The 23040-nt window shown below is 42.6% G+C and overlaps 1 protein-coding gene across 2 annotated transcripts in view; it reads left to right on the top strand.

Moving 5' to 3' along the window:
• The window catches only part of Adgre1 (adhesion G protein-coupled receptor E1), a 98956-nt gene that overhangs the window by 65008 nt on the left and 10908 nt on the right, over nt 1–23040 (top strand). For both annotated transcript variants that reach the window (XM_075942540.1, XM_075942538.1), the window contains exons 16-17: nt 18378–18572; nt 20295–20530. In XM_075942540.1, the coding sequence (XP_075798655.1) occupies nt 18378–18572; nt 20295–20530 (431 nt within the window). The remainder of the gene's footprint in view (nt 1–18377; nt 18573–20294; nt 20531–23040) is intronic.

The raw sequence follows: 23040 nt of genomic DNA, 5'->3' as shown, positions 1-23040 counted from the left end.
GTTACCGACTATGTGGTCGATTTTCGAGAAGGTTCCATGAGCTGCAGAGAAGAAGGTGTATTCTTTCCTATTTGGGTGGAATGTTCTATAGATGTCTGTTAAGTCCATTTGATTCATTACCTCCATTAATTCTCTTATTTCTCTGCTAGTTTTCTGTCTGATTGACCTGTCCATTGGTGAGAGAGGAGTGTTGAAGTCTCCTACTATTAGTGTGTGCGGTTTGACGGCTGCCTTGAATTTTAGCAATGTTTCTTTTATGTACGTGGGTGCTTTTATATTAGGGGCATAGATGTTCAGGATTGAGACTTCATCCTGATGAACTGTTCCTGTTATGAATATAAAATGCCCCTCTCCATCTCTTCTGATTGATTTAAGTTTGAAGTCAACTTTGTTAGAGATTAGTATGGCCACACCTGCTTGTTTCTTAGGTCCATTTGCTTGATAGGCGTTTTCCCAGCCCTTTACTCTGAGTAGGTGCCTGTCTTTGTGGTTGAGGTGTGTTTCTTGTAAACAGCAGAATGTTGGATCCTGTTTTCTTATCCAATCTCTTAGCCTTTGCCTTTTTATAGGTGAGTTGAGACCATTGACATTAAGTGATATTAATGACCAGTGGTTGTTAACTCCGGTCATTTTTTTTAGTCGTAGAGTTTGTGTGTATCCCTTCTTTGGTTTGTGTTGATGAAGGGTCTCTAGATGCCTGAGTTATTGTGGTCATTATTGGACTCCTTGGTTAGTGATTTTCCTTCTATTACTTTCTGTAAGGCTGGATTTGTGGCTGCATATTGTTTAAATTTGTTTTTATCCTGGAAAATTATATTTTCTCCATTTATAGTGAACGAAAGCTTGGCTGGGTATAGTAATCTGGGCTTGCATCCATGGTCTCTCAGTTTCTGCAGTACATCTATCCAGGACCTTCTGGCTTTCATGGTTTCCATGGAAAAGTCAGGTGTAAGTCTGATAGGTTTACCTTTGTAAGTAATTTGGCCTTTTTCCTTTGCTGTTCTTAATATTTTTTCCTTATTCTGTATGCTTTGTGTTTTGATTATTATATGGCGAGGGGATGTTTTTTTTTGATCCAGCCTGTTCGGTGTTCTGTATGCTTCTTGCACCTTCATAGGTATATCTTTCTTTAGGTTGGGAAAGTTTTCTTCTATAATTTTATTAAATATATTTTCTGGACCATTGAGCTGCACTTCTTCTCCTTCTTCTACTCCTATTATTCTTAGGTTTGGTGTTTTTATTGTGTCCCATATTTCCTGAATGTTTTGTGATGAGAGTTTGTTGGACTTGCTGTTTTCTTTGATCATAGTGTTTATTTTCTCTATGGTATCTTCAGAATCTGAGAGTCTTTCTTCTATCTCTTGTATTCTGCTGGTTATGCTTGTTTCTGTAGTCTCTATTCGTTTACCTAGATTTTCCATGTCCAGCCGGCCCTCTGTTTGTGTTTTCTTCTTTGCCTCTATTTCAGTTTTCAAGTCTTGAACTGTTTCCATTATCTGTTTGATTGTTTTTCCTTGGTTTTCTAGGGTATCATTCACTGATTTATTCAATTCTTCAAACTTTCTGTTATATTTCTCATCCATTTCTATAAGGGCGTTTTTTACATGCTGTTTAAGGGCGTCAATCACTTTCATGAAGTCAATCTTTTCTCCTTCTTGATTAAGGTGTTCATGTCCTTCCGTTGTGAGGTCGCTGGTTTCTGGTGGCTTCATGTTGCTTTTCAGTTTGTTGGGCGAATTCTTGCCTTGGCGTCTGCCCATCTCTTCTTCCAAATACTCCCTGATGGATCTTCTTTTACCAGATCAGGTCTCCTTGCCTACCCAACGCTGCCTCCCCAATGTTGGCTCTCCTGGCACCAAGGGATCAGGTCTCCATGCCCAACCCTGGCTCGTCCCAACGCTGATTCTCCCCAGTGCTGGTTCTCCTGGGGCCGAGAGATCAGGCCTCCGTGCTGGTTGGGCAGCTCGCAAACAAAGCGCCTACCCTGCTGGGTGCAGGCAGGCCACAGAAACAAAGGAACTGCAGCCCGCCTAGACGCAAAAGAGGGCGGGGGGGGGGGCTCTGGACGGAAGCTGGGTGTGCCAGGAAGAAAGAGGCAGTACCCAGGGAATAGAGGTCCTGCAGAGAGCCCAAGAAAGACAGGAGGCCAAGGGACCCCCGAGATCCCCGTCCCTGGCTGGCGCCCCATACTCACCCCAATGCTGGTTCTCCTAGGGCCTAGAGATCAGGCCTCCGTGCTGGTTGGGCAGCTCGCAAACAAAGCACCTACCCTCCTTGGTGCAGGCAGGCCACAGAAACAAAGGAACTGCAGCCCACCCGGGCGCCCCGAGGACTGGGACCCAGCTCCCAATGCCATGCGCCAAAAGAGGGCGGTGGGGCCCAAGTGGAGAGGGCTCTGGACGGAAGCTGGGTGGGCCAGGAAGAAAGAGGCAGTAACCAGGGAATAGAGGTCCTGCAGAGAGCCCTAGAAAGACAGGAGGCCAAGGGACCCCCGAGATCCCCGTCCCTGGCTGGCGCCGCAGGCCAGAAACTCACCCCAACGCTGGTTCTCCTGGGGCCGAGAGATCAGGCCTCCGTGCTGGTTGGGCAGCTCGCAAACAAAGCGCCTACCCTCCTTGGTGCAGGCAGGCCACAGAAACAAAGGAACTGCAGCCCGCCCGGGCGCCCCGAGGACTGGGACCCAGCTCCCAATGCCACGCACCAAAAGAGGGCGGGGGGGGGGGGGCGAAGTGGGGGGGGGCTCTGGACGGAAGCTGGGTGTGCCAGGAAGAAAGAGGCAGTATCCAGGGAATAGAGGTCCTGCAGAGAGCCCAAGAAAGACAGGAGGCCAAGGGACCCCTGAGATCCCCGTCCCTGGCTGGCGCCGCGGGCCAGATACTCCTACCTTAAAAATTTTAAGTCTAAATAAAACCAACTGAATATGAGATTGGCAATAATAGAACAGTCCCTTAATTTTGGGTTTTCTTCTGTCCCATATCAGGTGGCTCTTCTGACATTAGACAGAGGTTTTGGATTTTACTTTAACAAGCATGCTTGAGTTTAGAGAAGGAGAGAGCTGTGCTACAACTCCAAAGTCAGTTTAATTTTTTATTGAACTACAACTACAAAAAGACCATTTGCCCTATATGTCTAGAGACCAGCAGAAACAAACATTTGGGAAAATACATGAAATTTTATCTGTTGTAAATGTATTATACCACTAGGACAATTTACTCTTTTGGGGGGGGGGATATTTTCTCTGGATGATTTGTACTTTTTCTTCAGATGTGTCATTTGTCCAGTCGTCTTCACTTTTCTTAGTTGAATGCCTTCATTCTTTTGGAAAGTTAAAAAAAAAACCCTGTCCCAACCCTAACTTTAGGGAATTTCCTTTTTGGCAAATTATGTCTGATCAAATGAAAGACATTTGTTAGTCTTATCTTTCAGTTTAGATAGGATTCTAATGTTGTTTGATAAACTATCACCTCTTCTAATCAAGAGGTCTCTCATTTTAATGGTATCCATAGCTTTTCTTCTCCTGTAGAAACAAAATCAAAACCTCTTCGCCAACAGAACACACATCCTGGTTTCTACTCTGAGGTCAATACATCTTTAAAGTATATGAGCTGTCATTTTTTAGCATTAGCATTAGAAAATTTAAAGTTGATAATGCATTGTTCAGTCTATTTCTTGGGGTTTTTATTACCCTTTTCTGTTTATTAATAGTATCTTTTAGAGTGCAATTAGATCTTTGTATAAATGCTTGTCCTGTAGGAATTTGTGGTATGCCTGTAATATTCTTTATGTTGTAATCCATAAAAATCTGTTTCATTTTACTCCTCCCTGTTTCCCATTCCCCCCCCTCCCCTCACTCCTCTCTCCCTCCCTCTCCAGTCCAAAAAGCAGTCAGGGTTCTCTGCCCTGTGGGAAGTCAAAGGTCCTCCCCCTTCCATCCAGGTCTAGGAAGGCGAGCATCCAAACAGGCTAGGTAAAAGGTACCACAATTTTCACTGGGTCTATTTCTGCTAATTGATGAAGTCTTAATTTTCCTTTCAGAGTCAGTTTGAAAACTTTTTCTACATAGGTCTTTAAGTTTTTACCTTGCTTTTCTCGTAAAAATATTCATTCTAAGATACTATCTCCTCTGCTAGAATTCCAGTAGGAGAATGCATAGAAGGCAAAATAACCAAAATAAAATCAAGGTCTGGATCCAAACAATACACATGTGCATCCTGAAAATTTTTTAAATAAAACTAGCTATCTCTCAGTCTCAGCAGATACGTCTTTTGGACTATTTAAGTTTTATTATGTTGCAAGATTTGAAATAAATTACTTAGTTCTTGAGTTGTCATTCCAATTGTGAACCATAGCCAGTTAATATCTCCCAGCAATATTTGAAAATCATTATTATTTTATAATTGACCTTTCCTGATTTGTACTTTCTGTGGTCATTTTTTTGTAAGCCTAGTGTTTATCCTAGGTAAGTAATAGACTCTCCTTTTTAAATTTTTTAGGAGCAGTTTGTAATCCCCAACAAGGCAAATTTTTCTGTAATTCCTTAAGCATTTTTCTAATGTATTTGCATCTGAATCAGCTAGCAAGATATCATCCATATAATAGTAAATTATAGATTGAGAAACCTGATTATTTCCAATGGCTGTTGTACAAAATATTGACACAAGGTGGAACTGTTTAACATTCCTTTTGAAAGGATTTTCCACAGATGTCTTTTAATAGGCTGGGAATTATTATAAGTAGGCTCAATTAAGGCAGAATTTTTCCTAACCTGTTCTTTTTAATTATTTTTTCATTTGTTTTACATACTGACCATTTCCCCCTCCCTCCTCTCCTCCTACTTTCCTTCTACCCTCCCACCTATCTTCCTCCATCTCCATTCAGAAAGGGGCAGACCTCCAATGGGAGTCAGTCCAGCAGGGCACATCAAGTTGAGGCAGGACCAAGCTCTTCCTCCCGCATCAAGGTTGGGTGAGGCAACCTACGGGGAATGGGTTCCCAAAAGTCAGCTCAAGTGTCAGGGACAGATCCTGATCCCATTATTAGGAGCTCCACAAACAGATCAAGCTTCACAACTGTCACAAACAAGCAGAAGGCCTAGGTTAGTTCCATGCAGGCTCCCTTGCTGTCAGTTCAGAGTCAATGCGCTCCCTGGAACTCACTCTGTGTTCTCCTCTCATGACCTTACACACTAATAGGGGGAGACTTCAAGTTCTCCTCTCATGACCTTACACACTAATAGGGGAGACTTCAAGTTCTCCTCTCATGACCTTACACACTAATAGGGGGAGACTTCAAGTTCTCCTCTCATGACCTTACACACTAATAGGGGGAGACTTCAAGTTCTCCTCTCATGACCTTACACACTAATAGGGGAGACTTCAAGTTCTCCTCTCATGACCTTACACACTAATAGGGGGAGACTTCAAGTTCTCCTCTCATGACCTTACACACTAATAGGGGGAGACTTCAAGTTCTCCTCTCATGACCTTACACACTAATAGGGGGAGACTTCAAGTTCTCCTCTCATGACCTTACACACTAATAGGGGGAGACTTCAAGTTCTCCTCTCATGACCTTACACACTAATAGGGGGAGACTTCAAGTTCTCCTCTCGTGACCTTACACACTAATAGGGGGAGACTTCAAGTTCTCCTCTCGTGACCTTACACACTAATAGGGGGAGACTTCAAGTTCTCCTCTCGTGACCTTACACACTAATAGGGGGAGACTTCAAGTTCTCCTCTCGTGACCTTACACACTAATAGGGGGAGACTTCAAGTTCTCCTCTCGTGACCTTACACACTAATAGGGGGAGACTTCAAGTTCTCCTCTCGTGACCTTACACACTAATAGGGGGAGACTTCAACATGCCACTCTCACCACTGGGCAGGTCAGTGAGACAAAAAATGAACAGAGAAGTAAGGAAATGAACAGATGTTATGATTAAAATGGACTTAACAGACATCTATAGAATATTCCATCCAAATAGAAAAGAATATACTTTCTTCTCAGCACCTCATGGAACCTTCTCAAAAATTGACCACATACTTGGCAACAAAAAGGAACTTTAACAAACAGAAAAATTTGGAATAACCACATGTATCTTATCAGATCACCAAGGCTATAAACTAGAACTTAACAGCAACACTAATTCCAGGAAGCCCACAACACATGGCACATGGAAATTAAACAATGCTCACCTGAATCATCAATGGCTCAAGGAAGAAATTAAAGACTTCCTTTTATTCAATGAAATGACCACACAACATACCAAAATTTATGGGGCACAATGAAAGTAGTGTTAAGAGGAAAGTTCATGGCACTAAATACCTACATAAAGAAGCTGGAAAAATCCCACACTAGTGAGTTAGCAGAACATTTGAAAAGTTTAGAAAAAGAAAGGAACTCACCAGGAGAACCAGATGACAGGAAATAATCAGATTGAAAGCTGAAATCAACAAAATACAAACAAAGAAAACAATGCAAAGAATCAATGAGACAGAGTTGGTTCTTTCAGAAAATCAACAAAATAGACAAAACTTTATCCAAACTAACCAAAAGGCAGAGTGAGAACATCCAAATTAACAAAATCAGAAATGAAAAGGGGATATAACAATAGACATGGATGAAATCCAGAGAATCATTAGAATCAAAAACCTATACTTCACAGACTAGGAAATCTTTTTTTTTTTTTGTCGATAAATGGATTTTTTTATTTTTTTAAATCTTTTTTTTATTGAGAAAATGAGAAAGAAAGAACAAGTTTCCACCTCCTCCCAGCCTCCCATTTCCCTCACCCTCCTCCCACCCTTCTCCCCCTCCTCCCACCCTTCTTCCCCTCCCCCCACTCCTTTCCCCCTCCCTCTCCAGTCCAAAGAGCAGTCAGGGTTCCCTGCCCTGTGGTAAGTCCTAGGTCCTCCCCCCTCTGTCCATATCTAGGAAGGTGAACATCCAAACTGGCTAGGATGCCACAAAGCCAGCACATTACGTAGGATCAAAACCCCTTGCCATTGTCCTTGGCATCTCATCAGCTCTCATTGTTCGCCATGTTCAGAGAGTCCAGTTTTATCCCATGCTTTTTCAGTCACAGTCCAGCTGGCCTTGGTGAGCTCCCAATAGATCAGCTCCACTGTCTCAGTGGGTGGGTGCACCCCTCGTGGTCCCGACTTCTTTGCTCTTGTTCTCCCTCCTTCTGCTCCTCATTGGGACCTTGGGAGCTCAGTCCAGTGCTCCAGTGTGGGTCTCTGTCTCTATCTCCATCCATCACCAGATGAAGGTTCTTCTTACTTAGCTTCTTTAGGATCACCAATTGTAGGCTCCGTGTCCCTTATTTATGGCTAGAAACCAATTATGAGTGAGTACATCCCATATTCATCTTTTTGGGTCTGGGTTACCTCACTCAGGATAGTATTTTCTATTTCCATCCATTTGCATGCAAAATTCGAGAAGTCATTGTTTTTTACCGCAGCATAGTACTCTAATGTGTAGATATTCCACACTTTCTTCATCCATTCTTCCACTGAAGGGCATCTAGGTTGTTTCCAGGTTCTGGCTATTACAAATAATACTGCTATGAACATAGTTGAACAAATGCTCTTGTCATATGATAGGGCATCTCTTGGGTATATTCCCAGGAGTGGTATTGCTGGGTCCAGGGGTAGGTTGATCCCAAATTTCCTGAGAAACCGAAACACGGATTTCCAAAGTGGTTGCACAAGATTGCATTCCCATCAGCAATGGATGAGGGTACCCCTTCCTCCACAGCCTCTCCAGCAAAGGCTATCATTGGAGTTTTTTATTTTAGCCATTCTGACAGGTGTAAGATGATATCTCAAAGTTGTTTTGATTTGCATTTCCCTGATCGCTAAGGAGGTTGAGCATGACCTTAAGAGTCTTTTGGCCATTTGAACTTCCTCTGCTGAGAATTCTCTGTTCAGTTCAGTGCCCCATTTTTTAATTGGGTTAATTAGCATTTTAAAGTCTAGTTTCCTGAGTTCTCTATATATTTTGGAGATCAGACCTTTGTCTGTTGCGGGGTTGGTGAAGATCTTCTCCCAGTCAGTAGGTTGCCTTTTTGTCTTGGTGACAGTGTCCTTTGTTTTACAGAAGCTTCTCAGTTTTAGTAGGTCCCATTTATTCAATGTTGCCCTTAATGTCTGTGCTGTTGGGGTTACACATAGGAAGTGATCTCCTGTGCCCATCTGATGTAGGGTACTTCCCACTTTCTCTTCTATCAGGTTCAATGTGTTCTGACTGATAGTGAGGTCTTTAATCCATTTGGACTTGAGTTTTGTGCATAGTGATAGATATGGGTCTATTTTCATTCTACTACAGGTTGACGTCCAGTTATGCCAGCACCATTTGTTGAAGATGCTTTCTTTCTTCCATTGTATACTTTTACCTCCTTTATTAAAAATGAGGTGTTCATAGGTTTGTGGGTTAAAATTCGGGTCTTCTATACGATTCCATTGGTCGACTTCTCTGTTTTTATGCCAGTACCACACTGTTTTCATCACTGTAGCTCTGTAATAGAGTTTGAAGTCAGGGATGGTAATGCCTCCAGACGATCCTTTATTGTATAGGATTGTTTTGGCTATCCTGGGTTTTTTGTTTTTCCATATAAAGTTGATTATTGTCCTCTCCAGATCTGTGAAGAATTTTGATGGGATCTTGATGGGGATTGCATTGAATCTATAAATTGCCTTTGGTAGAATTGCCATTTTTACTATGTTGATCCTCCCAATCCAAGAGCAAGGGAGGTCCTTTCATTTTCTGGTATACTCCTCAGTTTCTTTCTTCGATGCCTTAAATTTCTTGTCAAATAGATCTTTCACTTCCTTGGTTAGAGTTACCCCAAGATATTTTATGCTGTTTGTGGCTATCGTGAAAGGTGAAGCTTCTCTGATTTCCCTCTCTGCTTCCATATCCTTTGTGTATAAGAGGGCGACTGAATTTTTGGAGTTGATCTTGTATCCTGCCACATTACTAAAGCTGTTTATTAGCTGTAAAAGTTCTTTGGCGGAGTTTTGGGGGTCGCTTATGTACACTATCATATCATCTGCAAATAACGAAAGTTTAACTTCTTCCTTTCCAATTTGAATCCCCTTGATCCCCTTATGTTGTCTTATTGCTATTGCTAGAACTTCAAGCACTATATTGAAGAGGTATGGTGAAAGTGGACAGCCTTGCCGTGTTCCTGAGTTTAATGGGATGGCTTTGAGTTTCTCTCCATTTAATTTGATGTTAGCTGTCGGCTTGCTGTATATAGCTTTTATTATACTTAGGTATGACCCTTGTATCCCTAATCTCTCCAATACTTTTATCATAAAGGGATATTGAATTTTGTCAAATGCTTTTTCAGCATCTAATGAGATGATCATATGGTTTTTTTCTTTCAGTTTATTTATATGATGGATTACATTGATAGATTTTCGTATGTTGAACCAGCCCTGCATCCCTGGGATGAAGCCTACTTGATCATAATGGATAATTTTTCTGATGTGTTCTTGGATTTGGTTTGCCAGTATTTTGTTGAGGATTTTTGCATCGATGTTCATGAGTGAGATTGGTCTATAATTCTCTTTCTTGGTTGAGTCTTTGTGCGGTTTTGGTATCAGAGTAACTGTAGCTTCATAAAAGGAATTTGGCAGTGCCTCTTCTGTTTCTATATTGTGAAATACATTAAGGAGTATAGTATTAGGTCTTTTTGGAAGATCTGGTAGAATTCCGCATTGAAACCATCTGGTCCTGGGCTTCTTTTGGTAGGGAGGTTTTTGATAACCTCTTCTAATTCTTCGCGACTAACAGGTCTATTTAGATTGTTCACCTGGTCCTGATATAACTTTGGTAAATGATATTTATCTAAAAAAGTATCCATTTCCTTTACATTTTCCAGTCTCGTGGCATATAGGCTTTTGTAGTAAGATCTAATGATTCTCTGAATTTCCTCTGTGTCTGTGGTTATGTCCCTCTTTTCATTTCTGATCTTATTAATTTGCAAATTTGCTCTCTGCCGTTTGATTAGTTTGGATAGGGGTTTGTCAATCTTGTTGATTTTCTCCAGGAACCAGCTTTTTGTTTCATTGATTCTTTGGATTGTTCTTTGTGTTTCTACTTTGTTGATTTCAGCCCTCAGTTTGATTATTTCCAGTCTCCTACTCCTCCTAGCTGAGTCTGCTTCTTTTTTTTTCTAGCGCTTTCAGGTAGGCTGTTAAGTCTCCAATGTGCGCTTTCTCTGTTTTCTTTAAGTGGGCACTTAGTGCTATGAACTTTCCTCTTAGGACTGATTTCATAGTGTCCCATAAGTTTGAGTATGTTGTTTCTTTATTTTCATTGAATTCCAGGAAGACTTTAATTTCTTTCTTTATTTCTTCCTTAATCCAGGTATGGTTCAGTAGTTGGCTGTTCAGTTTCCATGACTTTGTAGGCTTTCGGGGGGCAGCATTTTTTTTTGAATTCTAACTTTAATCCATGGTGATCTGATAAGACACAGGTGGTCACTAATATTTTTTTGTAACTGTGGATGTTTGCTTTGTTACCGACTATGTGGTCGATTTTCGAGAAGGTTCCATGAGCTGCAGAGAAGAAGGTATATTCTTTCCTATTTGGGTGGAATGTTCTATAGATGTCTGTTAAGTCCATTTGATTCATTACCTCCATTAATTCTCTTATTTCTCTGTTAGGTTTCTGTCTGATTGACCTGTCCATTAGTGAGAGAGGAGTGTTGAAGTCTCCTACTATTAGTGTGTGCAGTTTGATGGCTGCCTTGAATTTTAGCAATGTTTCTTTTATGTACGTGGGTGCTTTTATATTAGGGGCATAGATGTTCAGGATTGAGACTTCATCCTGATGATCTGTTCCTGTTATGAATATAAAATGCCCCTCTCCATCTCTTCTGATTGATTTAAGTTTGAAGTCAACTTTGTTAGAGATTAGTATGGCCACACCTGCTTGTTTCTTAGGTCCATTTGCTTGATAGGCGTTTTCCCAGCCCTTTACTCTGAGTAGGTGCCTGTCTTTGTGGTTGAGGTGTGTTTCTTGTAAAGAGCAGAATGTTGGATCCTGTTTTCGTATCCAATCTCTTAGCCTGTGCCTTTTTAAAGGTGAGTTGAGTCCATTGACATTAAGTGATATTAATGACCAGTGGTTGTTAACTCCGGTCATTTTTTTTAGTCATAGAGTTTGTGTTTCCCTTCTTTGATTTGTGTTGGTGAAGGGTCTCTAGATGTCTGAGTTATTGTGGTCATTGTTGGACTCCTTGGTTAGTGATTTTCCTTCAATTACTTTCTGTAAGGCTGGATTTGTGGCTGCATATTGTTTAAATTTGTTTTTATCCTGGAAAATTATATTTTCTCCATTTATAGTGAACGAAAGCTTGGCTGGGTATAGTAATCTGGGCTTGCATCCATGGTCTCTCAGTTTCTGCAGTACATCTATCCAGGACCTTCTGGCTTTCATGGTTTCCATGGAAAAGTCAGGTGTAAGTCTGATAGGTTTACCTTTGTAAGTAATTTGGCCTTTTTCCTTTGCTGTTCTTAATATTTTTTCCTTATTCTGTATGCTTTGTGTTTTGATAATTATATGGCGATGGGATGTTTTTTTTTTTTTTGATCCAGCCTGTTCGGTGTTCTGTATGCTTCTTGCACCTTCATAGGTATATCTTTCTTTAGGTTGGGAAAGTTTTCTTCTATAATTTTATTAAATACATTTTCTGTACCATTGAGCTGCACTTCTTCTCCTTCTTCTACTCCTATTATTCTTAGGTTTGGTCTTTTTATTGTGTCCCATATTTCCTGAATGTTTTGTGATGAGAGTTTGTTGGACTTGCTGTTTTCTTTGATCATAGTGTTTATTTTCTCTATGGTATCTTCAGAATCTGAGAGTCTTTCTTCTATCTCTTGTATTCTGCTGGTTATGCTTGTTTCTGTAGTCTCTATTCGTTTACCTAGATTTTCCATGTCCAGCCGGCCCTCTGTTTGTGTTTTCTTCTTTGCCTCCATTTCAGTTTTCAAGTCTTGAACTGTTTCCATTATCTGTTTGATTGTTTTTCCATGTTTTTCTAAGGTATCATTCACTGATTTATTCAATTCTTCAAACTTTCTGTTATATTTCTCATCCATTTCTATAAGGGCTTTTTTTACATGCTGTTTAAGGGCGTCAATCACTTTCATGAAGTCAATCTTTTCTCCTTCTTGATTAAGGTGTTCATGTCCTTCCGTTGTGAGGTCGCTGGTTTCTGGTGGCTTCATGTTGCTTTTCAGCTTGTTGGGCGAATTCTTGCCTTGGTGTCTGCCCATCTCTTCTTCCAAATGCTCCCTTATGGATCTTCTTTTACTGGATCAGGTCTCCTTGCCTACCCAACGCGGCCTCCCGAATGTTGGCTCTCCTGGCGCCGAGAGATCAGGTCTCCGTGCCCAACGCTGGCTCTCCCCAATGCTGGTTCTCCCCAAAGCTGGTTCTCCTGTCGCTGAGAGATCAGGCCTCCGTGCTGGTTGGGCAGCTCGCAAACAAAGCGCCTACCCTACTTGGTGCAGGCAGGCCCCAGAAACAAAGGAACTGCAGCCCGCCCGGGCGCCCCAAGGACTCGGACCCAGCGCCCAGACAGGCTGGGCTGGGCGATGCCTCGCGCCGAAAGGGGGCAGTGGTGCCGTAGTGGGGAGGTCTCTGGACGGAAGCTGGGTGGGCCAGGATGAAAGAGGCAGCACCCAGGGAGTAGAGGCCCTGCAGAGAGCCCAAGAAGGACAGGGGGCTGAGGAACCCCCGAGCTCCCTGTCCCAGGCTGGCGCCGCGGGCCAGAAACTCACCCCAACGCTGGTTCTCCTGGGGCCAAGAGATCAGGCCTCCGTGCTGGTTGGGCAGCTCGCAAACAAAGCGCCTACCCTGCTTGGTGCAGGCAGGCCCCCCAGAATAGGAAATCTTAAAGGAAATGAACAACTTTCTGAATAAATATCATGGATATAACTTCCCAAAATTAAATCAAGACCAGATAAGCAAATATAACAGACCTATAAGTGCTAAAGAAATAGAAACAGTCATCAAAAGTCTCCCAATCAAAAAAAAAGCCAAGGACCAGATTATTTCAATTCAGAATTCTACAAGATTAAAAAAAAAACCTAATACCAATACTCCTCAAAATTATTACACACACTAGAAATAGAAGAAACATTGCAAAACTCTTTGTATGAAGCTACAATTACCCTGATACTCAAACCACACAAAGATGTTACTAAGAAAGATAAATAAAGATCAATCTTTCTCATGAACATTGATGACAAAATACTAAGTAAAATGCTGGCAAAAAGAACACATCAGAGCCATCATCCACCATGATGAAGTCGGCTTTATCCCCGAGATGCAGGGATGGTTCAACATCTGAAAATCTGTCAACATAATCCACCATATAAACAAACTGAAAAATAATAACCACATGATCATCTCATCAAATGCCAAAAAAGCTTTTGACAAAATACAATATCCCTTTGTGATAAAGGTCTTGAAGAGAGCAGGGATACAAGGAACATACCTAAATATAATAAAGGCAATATAGAGTAAGCCAACAGCGAACATCAACGTAAATGGAGAGAAACTCATAGCGATCCCACTGAAATCAGGAACAAGACAAGGTTGTCCATTCTCTCCATATCTATTCAATATAGTTCTTGAGGTCCTAATTTCTACAAGTCATGAATATTTTCAGTAATGTAGCAGGATACCAGATTAACTAAAAAAAAAAATCAGTAGCCCTCCTTTACACAGACGATAAAAGGGCCAAGTTTTCTCTTAGCCTGTGTCTTTTTATAGGTGAATTGAGTCCATTGATATTAAGAGATATTAATGACCAGTGCTTGTTAATTCCTGTTTTTTTTTGGTAGTAGTGTTTGTGTGTTTCCCTTCTTTGGGTTTTGCTGGTGGAGGGTTATCTGTTCCCTGTGTTTTTGTATGTGCAGTTTGCTTCCTTGGGGTTGGGGTTTTCTGTCTAGTGCTTTCTAGACAGTAGGGCTGGGTTTGTGGATACATATCGTTTAAATCTGTCTTTGTCGTGGAATATCTTGTTTTCTCCATTGATGGTGATTGAAAGTTTTGTTGGGTATCATAGCCTTGGCTTGAATCCATGATCTCTTAGTGTCTGTAGCACATCAGCCCAGGACCTTCTAACTGTCAATGGAATTTGAGAATTTGGGTGTAATTTTGATAGGTCTGGTCTACCTTTATAGCAACTTGACCTTTTCCTTTTGCACCTCTTAATATTCTTTCTTTATTCTGCATGCTTTGCATTTTGATTATTATATGGCAAGGGGATGTTTTGTGATGCAGTTTTTTTGTTGTTATGTAAGCATCTTGTACCTTCATAGGGATATCCTTCTTTAGGTTGGACAAGTTTTCTTTTATGATTTTGTTGAATATATTTTCTGTGCCTTTGAGCTGGAGTTCTTCTTCTTCTACCCCTATTATTTTTAGGTTTGGTCTTTTCACGGTGTCCCAGATTTCCTGGATGTATTTGTTGGATCTAATGTTTCTTTGATTAATGAGTCTATTTCCTGTGCAATATCTTCAACACCTGAGATTCTTTCTTCTATCTCTTCTATTCTGTTGGTTATACTTGTCTCTGTAGTTCCTATTCATTTACTCAGATTTTCCATATCCAGAATTTCCTCAGTTTGTGTTTTCTTTATTGCCTCTATTTCAGTGTTCCAGTCTTGAACTGTTTGCTTCACCTGTTTGTTTGCTTGGTTGGTTTTCTTGGGTTTGTTTGTGGGATTTATTAATTGCTTCCAATTTTTTTGTTTGTCTTTTCCTCCATTTCTTTAAGGGAAATTTTCATTTCCTCTTTAAAGGTCTCCAAAATTTTTATAAAGTTACATTTAAAGTCACTTTTTCCTGCTTCTTCTGGGTTAGGATGATTAATTCTTCCTGTTGTGTGACCACTGGGTTCTGGTGTTACTATGTTGATTTTTAGATTGTTTAATGAATTCTTGCATTGGCGAGTACCCATCTCTTCTTTCAAATGAGCCTGCCAATGTCTTTGCATCTTGGTCTAATCCCTGCAATGGCTGTCGGTAGTTTTTCTTGGTCTGCTATACTGTCAATGTCTGTGTCGCAAGAAACCTCTGAGGCCTCTCTAAGCCTGCTCTCTCGGTCCCCTCAGTGTTGGAGAAAGCTGTGTTTCAGAGTTCCACCAAGGTTGCAGAAGGATAGGCGAGTTGGGGCAGGATGGGGATAGTAGTTTGTAGGATCTGGTGGATGGGGTTGGATAATGCAGGAGCCTACCAGCAGGGAACTCTACTGCTGGCTAACTAGAAAAGCTCAGGGGGTTAGAGGAGAGCCCCAGGGTTTTGTTCCACTTTGGAGGTCCTAGAGAGTGGGGTGTCCCACTGGATGGTTGTCACTCACCTCTTAAGTCCCCTCAGTATTGGAGCAAGCTGTGTTTCTGATTTGTATTTCCTTTATTGCCCCATTTCAGTTTTCAAGTCTTGAACTGTTTGCTTCTTCTGTTTGATTGTTTTTCTATGGTGTTTCTTTGCTTTCTTTAAGAGATTTATTGGTTTCTTCTAATTTTTTGTTTACCTTTTCCTCCATATTTTAAAGGGAGTTTTTCATTTTCTCTTTAAGGGTCTCAATCATCTTCATAAAGTTATATTTAAGGTCGGTTTCTTCTGATTTTTCTGGGTTAGGAAGTTCAGGTCTTCCTGTTTTATGACCACTGTGTTCTGCTGTTGCCATGTTGCTTTTTAGGGTGCTGAATGTATTCCTGCAATGACACCTACCCATCTCTTCCTCCACCTGGTGTTGGAAGTGTCTTTGTCCCTTGGTCCAATCCTCGCAGGTGGTGTTTGTGTCTCAGGGTTCCTCTCTTGGACTGATCATTGGAATTCCTGTCTGTGTCTTAGGTAGTTGCTCTTGGTCTATTCTGTGCAGTTGCTCTCTGTGTCTCAGGAAGCTGCTGAGGTCTCCATGGATGGGTGGGATTTGGGGCAAAGTAGGACTTGTAGATTACAGGATCTGATTGATGGGTGTGTGTTGGAGCAGCCAGTGTGCAGATGACTTGCCTACTGCCTATCTAGTGAAGCTGAGGTGGGTGGGGGAGCAGCCCAGGGTTTTGACCCAGTGCCTAGGGCCTAGAGACTGGGCTGACTACCTAGGGAGCTGGCAACTCACCTCTTGGTCAGCTCTGTGCAGACACAGTCTGTGCCTTAGAAAGCTGCCAAGGTCACTGTGCATGGGTGGGTTTGGGGGCAGAATGGGACTTGTAGCTTACAGGGTCTAATCGATGCAGGAGTGGAGCAGCTTACCTGCAGAAGGCTTGCCTGTTGCCTGGGTAATGGTGCTGAGGCAGGTGAGGAAGTGGCCCTGGGTGTTTGCCTCAGAGTCTAGAGACTTGGATGTCCATCTTGGGAGCTGCCCACTCACCTCTTGGTCTGCTTTGTGCATTTGCAGTCTGTGCATCAGAGGTCCTCTGAGGTCACTGGGCATGGGTGGGTTTGTGGATGGAGTAGGACTTGTATAGCTCAAAGGGTCTGTTCTATGTGGGGTTAGAGCTGTTCACCTGCATGAGGCTTGACTCCTGGAAGGCTAGTGAAGCTCAGACAGGTTGGGGAGGGGCCTGGGTTTTGCCCCAGGGCCTAGGGCCTAGAGACTGGGCTGTCTAATTGGGGAGTTGTTCTCTCACCTCTTGGTCCAACTCTGCCTATCAAATTTCTTTATCAATAAAAAAATCAGGAGTCAGATATGGGAACCTGAATGATCAGAGCAGTGGTGGAGAAGCCACCAGTGACCCACTATCTCTTCAATTCCTGCATCCAAAAATACTGAGATCCTCTCTAAGTCTTGCCTTACCACATCCCGCCTCTCTATCTGTTCTTAGTCCTCTAAATTCTATGGTTATTTTTGTCAGGTATTGACTAGTTCCACCCTCTGATTCAAAGCAAGCTTTATTGTCAAAATGTGATCAAAATATCACACAACAGAAGGGGCCCTTCCCTAACAACAGAGGTACCAAGTCCCTTGTAGGGGACTATGTGGCTTAGGACTTACAGTGAAATGAAAATAATGTTCCCTTTCAGATTCTGTGGGAGTCATGTTTTTGTTTTTGGATAAGCCACTTAGCCCATCTGAGTGGAACCCAGCTCTCATGTAAAGCAGCAAGAAGAAAAAAAAACTAACACACAGTTAACATCACATGATACATTAATAAGCACTAATATGATTTATTGTTATGCTATAGAAGTGGCCATAAAAAGCAGCCATGGGCTGAAGAGATGGCTGAGTCTGATGAGTGTTTGTCTTGAGACATGAAGATCTGAGTTCATTTCCTAGCACCCATGTCAAAAGTCAGGGGTGGTGACACAGGCTTGGAATCCCTTCAGTGGTGGGAGAGAGAGACAAATGGACCCCCAGGACTCACTGGTACTCTAGGCTCGTCCAGTCGGTGAGCTCCAGGCTGATGAAAGTCCCTGTGGATGATATTCCTTATTGTGATACAGAGCACAGGCTGTCCTCTGGTCTCCATGTGCCTGTGTGAATGTGTATGTGTACCTGCACATACAATGTATACACAAGTGTACACGTGCACACAAAACAAGACAGTTCTTATGCTCCTCCTTTTATGATTAGCAAGCTGAGGTATTTATGTCTTATCAAAAATTTTTATACCTGAGAGCTGGCAAAATTGTGGGCAATTATCTTAACAGTGTATGACAACATTGTGTAGAGGACCCTGGCTGGCAATATCTTTAACACAGAGAAGGCACCAGGAATTTTACAACTACCCATTAATGACTAGTGTGACTGTTAGTTTCATTCTACACTGAAATGTTTCAGATACCAGCATCTTGGGTAGTGCTCAACCCCAGAGGAAGAAACTGCTTCAGACATTTTGAGTGATTAAGGAGATATAGGAGCTTCATGATTCCCTCCCCTCACAGCTCAGTTCAAAAAGCCTAGAAATTGCTAGGGTCATGTATGCTCCGTCTCAAGGCATGGTGGGGCTAAAGAGTTAGGGTGTGGAGTCTGGCCACAGCTTACCCATACCTACAGATGGTTGGTAGCTTCCTCTACATTCTCAAATGTCCATATTCCTTGGAGAATTAACACTACATCCAGGATTTCTACAGCAAGCAATTATGGGAATTGTAGTTTGGGGATGTTCTCTCCAGTATGGAAGGCCAACAAACATTGTGGATGGGGAGTGAGTCATCAGAGATGCTATTGGATTTTTCAGAGTTTCCTGGATGACATTCAGATTATTTTGACTCTAGGGGACAGAAGCCCTGGGATTCTCTTCCCAGTTCAGGTCTGAATAAGGTGCTCTCTTCTTTCTTTCTGGGGTTGAAGATGAATTTCAGTCCTACTATGAGGCTAACAATGATTTTCCTTCCTGCTAGATGGAATTCTCCCTATACGTCATCAGCCACGTGGGTACAGTCATCTCCCTGGTGTGCCTTGCCTTGGCCATAGCCACCTTCCTGCTGTGCCGTGCTGTTCAGAACCAGAACACCTACATGCACCTGCACCTTTGTATGTGTCTCTTCCTGGCCAAGTTTCTCTTCCTCGTGGGTGTAGACAAGACAGACAACCAGGTTAGTGACCCTTGGACTGTGTTCCAATGCAGCTGCACCATCTTCCCATGTTCTTCTCCTCATCACTATCTAGTTCCCTCCCCAGGGCCACTGCCAGTATCCTGGTTTTCTTTCTGTTGACGTGATAAATACCATGACCAAAAGCAACTTGAGCAGGACAGGGTTTATTTTAGCCTATACTTTGATGTCACAGTTCACTGTTTAGGGAATCCAAGAGAGGAAGTAGAGGCCATGGAGGAAAGCTGCTTGCTGGCTTGTTTCTCCTGGCATACCCAGTCTGCTTTCTTATACAACCTAGGGCCCACCGTCCCAGAGATAGTATTGCCCACAATGATTTCCCATCTCAATGTCTCTCACTGTTGCCTACAGGTCAGTCTTATCAAAGTTCCATCTCTCCAGTTGAATTTCATTTGTGTCAAGTTGACAGGAAGCTAACCATCATAGTCAGCTTCTCACTGGGTTGACTTCTTGTGACAGTTGTCAGTTTAAAATCAGCTCCTTGGTCATTCTATGAATTATTTTGTTTCTTCCTATTGTTCTAATTTTTCTTTCTTCCTGTGTGTGTCATATGCATGCGTGTATGCATGTTTGCGTGTGTGTGAACACAAGAGTGTGCATGTGAACTTGGTGTAATGACTCAACCTCAATCACTCTTCCACATTTCTTATTGAGGTGAAGTCTCTCAACCAATCCAGAGCTGGACAGTATGAATTGTCTCACTAGCAGATTTCCTTCCAGAGCTGGAATTGCAGGTGTGCCAGTATGCCCACTAGCGCTTATACAGACTCGGGAGATCTGAACGCTGGCCCAGCCCTCACACTCATGTAGCAAGTACTTTAGAAACAGAGGTGTCTTACTACCCCTGCTTCAAAATATTGTTTATTATATATTATTTGTCTGGGTGTGTATTTGAATGTGTGCACACATGCAAATGCCATGGAATATATAGGACAATTTGTAAGAGTTGGTTCTCTCCTTCCATGTGATCAATATTGGGAGCAAGTGTATTGATCACCTGAGCCATCTTTTCGGCTTGACCTTGCTTTTTTGAGACAGGGTCTCTCATTGATCTGGAACTCAGCAACTAGGCTCAGCTGGCTAGTTGTGATCCCCAGGCAGCCCGTCTCTGTTCCCTACTAGTTGATCAGCGGTGTGCAGCCTGGCTTGTATCAGGGTGCTGGGAATGGATTTCCTCACCCTGGCATGGATCGGGGGACATACTGGCTGATGACAAACTAACTTCCAAACGGGTCCAGTTGGTGAACAAATGTGCATAGTGCTTCCAGAGCACAGATGAAGGGTTACTTACAGGAGTCTGGGGGACCCTTAAACAGCTGCATCACTGCATATGTCCCACACCATCATGGATGACGTCTTCATGGAAGGTGCATCATAGAGCCCCTCCCTCCCTTAAGCTTTCCCTTTGCTCATGTACACTAACTTCAGCTGAGGGAAACCTGGAGTAAGTAGCACCTGGAGTGCCAGGTGGCTTTTCTCTCTTTTATTAGCTCCATCACCATAGACCTTTCTCTTTTTGTTGCCATGGCTACCTGCCTTGGATATTCACTATTCCATCATGGTGAAGGAGTGACTACATTATGCTCAGAAAAAAGAGGCTGGATTGTTTGAGGAACCCCAGTTGAGGCCATCCTGCCCTTGTTCTTGTCCCTCAACCTTCTGTCCGTGTTGGAGGATCCTGATGTGCAGACTTCTTCCCTGCAGACAGCCTGTGCCATCATTGCGGGATTCCTGCACTATCTTTTCCTTGCCTGCTTCTTCTGGATGCTGGTGGAGGCAGTGATGCTCTTCCTGATGGTGAGAAACCTGAAGGTGGTGAATTATTTCAGCTCTCGAAACATCAAGATGCTGCACCTCTGTGCCTTTGGCTATGGGCTTCCAGGCCTGGTTGTGGTGATCTCTGCCAGCATACAGCCACAGGGCTATGGGACGCATAATATGTGAGTGTCATTTTCTTCTTTTTGAAGATCTTGCTCCAGGCTTTGTGATGATGGCTGTACTAGCTACCTTAATGGTTTCCATGGCAAAAGTACCTAAAATAATAATGAAATTAAGGTATGAAGGTTTTACTTAAGAACATTTGAAGGGGAACAATCTATCATGGCAGAGAAATCAGGGCAGGAACTCAAGGTAGGAACCTGGAGTCAGGAACTATGGAGACATGATGCTCTCTGGAATGCTCATAGCCATGCTCATTGAGCTGCATTTTACAACCCAGGGCCACCTGCTTAGGAATAGTGCTGCTCACAGTGGGCTAGGACCTCCTTTATTGATTAGCATTGGAAAATAACCCACAAGTATAGCCACAGGCCAATCTAATGGCGGCAATCCCTCAGTTGGGATTCCCTTTTCCCAGGTGACTCTAGTTTGTACTGAGTTAACAAACATTAACTGGCACAACATTCAAACCACAAAACACTTATGCAGCCACTAGGAGCAGTTACTCTAGCAGTGATGTTACCGATGGACCAGATGGAAACTCTTCACTCTACCCAGAAAGATAATGTGTATAGACAAGGAGAAACATTCCAGGGTGGAAGGTGTGGGCCCTTGGGTGTTCAAGGCTGGTGCAGATACCTATAGCTCTCAGCCTCAGGAGCTAGGCATCTACAGGTCCAGGCTATAAAAGTCAGAGATTTGAGGCTCATAGTACTCAGGTTGGAGGCATTATAGTTTCATTTCTCTTGTTCTGATAAACTACTTTGACAGGAGAGAATAGGATTTATTTTAGCATGTAGTTCCAGGTGGTAGTCCATCATTATGGGGAAGCTAAAAAGCAACATCAAAGAGCTGGTCATATGACATCCACAGTGAAGAACAGAGAAATAAACACACGCATGCTCACTTGCTTGTTCTCAGTTACATCTCTCCAGTTACATGGTTTAGAATCCCCAGAATATTGAATGGTTCTGCTCAGAGTGAGATGGGTCTGTCCACATCAATTAAATTGCTTCCAACTGACCCTGCTGATCTTCATCTTCCCAATGAGGACATCTCAACTTTCATGTCATTTTTGGGTGCCCCAATGAGTTTAATTGGGATTACTTATAGAGTATGGGTGAGGGATTATTTCCAGGAGTGTGGGTAACTTGCCAGAGCTGCACCACTGAAGAAAGTCTCTCTCTCTCTCTCTCTCTCTCTCTCTCTCTCTCTCTCTCTCTCTCTCTCTCTCTCTCTCCCAGCAACTAATAGCTGCCTACAGATCCTCAGGGAGAGGTAGGGCCTTGTGGTGTGCTAAGTTAGCTGTGTTCACATGAGGGCGTATGCTTGGCTGGTAGTCCATTTCTCAAGGAAGCTGGGGTTCCTAGGAAGTGTGTAATAGCTGTCAATCATATAGTCAACTCAACATGGACACCAATATTTAAACTTATTAAAAATATTAAAATGAACCCTTGTAATTGGGGCTTATCTTGACTATTAAATGCTGGCATAATAACATTTTACACTACTCTAACAATGCTCAACTCTTGCTGAGCCATAGGAAGGGGTAGATCCTCTGGTTTTGTTGGTATCAGGGCCACCAAATTGTTCACTACATAGAAGACTCACACTGTCTGAGTTTAATTTCCCAGGAAGAGACTATCTAGTTGGGCTATTTTTACTATTTTCCTAAATGCATAAATAAAACCTGCTCAGACTGCACAGTGCTGCTTGTATGTTTGCTTTCAGGACTGGCCATTTAATACTGGATAACCAATTGGTGTGCTCTTCCCTGGAGACTATGTCTCCCGTGTTTATCCTTCCTTAGTTGACAGCAGTTCTTTGTGGAGGGGTGAGATCTGGTGTATTTTCCCCCATAGGAAGCCTATGAACCACAACAGTGATGCCAGGCAGGATAACCCTACATGTGCAACAGTGGTCTCCACACCTTGGTAGTAACCAACAGCTCTCCAAGACCTGTTCTGGACTTAGGATCTGCCCAACAAGAGGGAAATCATGCCTGGTACTAGAACCTTCGTCAGTTTCCTAAAGGCTAGTGAAGTCTCAGATATTGAAGGATAACCAGTACTTTACTAAATCAGCATAATTTCTAACCATATTCTAAACATTTGTTCTTTTGAACACAGATAAATGTAGTCCTTACCCCTCATCAAGGAAACCTAGCAACTTACAATAGACAGAACCATTATAGAAAACCACAACCAATCAAAATGCAGAGTTGTAGGGCCCAGTCCCAACTGAAACATCTACAAAACACTGCTGCACCTAAGGCTCAGGGAACATTGAAGAAGAGGTGGTGGAAAGCTGATAAGACCCTAGTATATTTCTTAGTAAAGAATGGTGAGTAATCAGCTCTCACTGGAGGAAATGTTGGAGATGGGGTTTGAGTGACAAAGTGTATTAGTGGAGCGCCGCATGGAGGAGGAAAGTTCTGTGAAAGTTATGAGCCAGTCGTCAGCCTGAACTCCATCCTAGGCAAAGTCTCAGGAGTATTTGCCCATGTGTATCT

This window comes from Microtus pennsylvanicus, chromosome 12 (assembly GCF_037038515.1).
Source record: "Microtus pennsylvanicus isolate mMicPen1 chromosome 12, mMicPen1.hap1, whole genome shotgun sequence".
Taxonomy (NCBI): Eukaryota; Metazoa; Chordata; class Mammalia; order Rodentia; family Cricetidae; genus Microtus; species Microtus pennsylvanicus.
The sequence above is the reverse complement of the archived record's forward strand: the minus strand, read 5'-3'. Positions and strand labels throughout refer to the sequence as shown.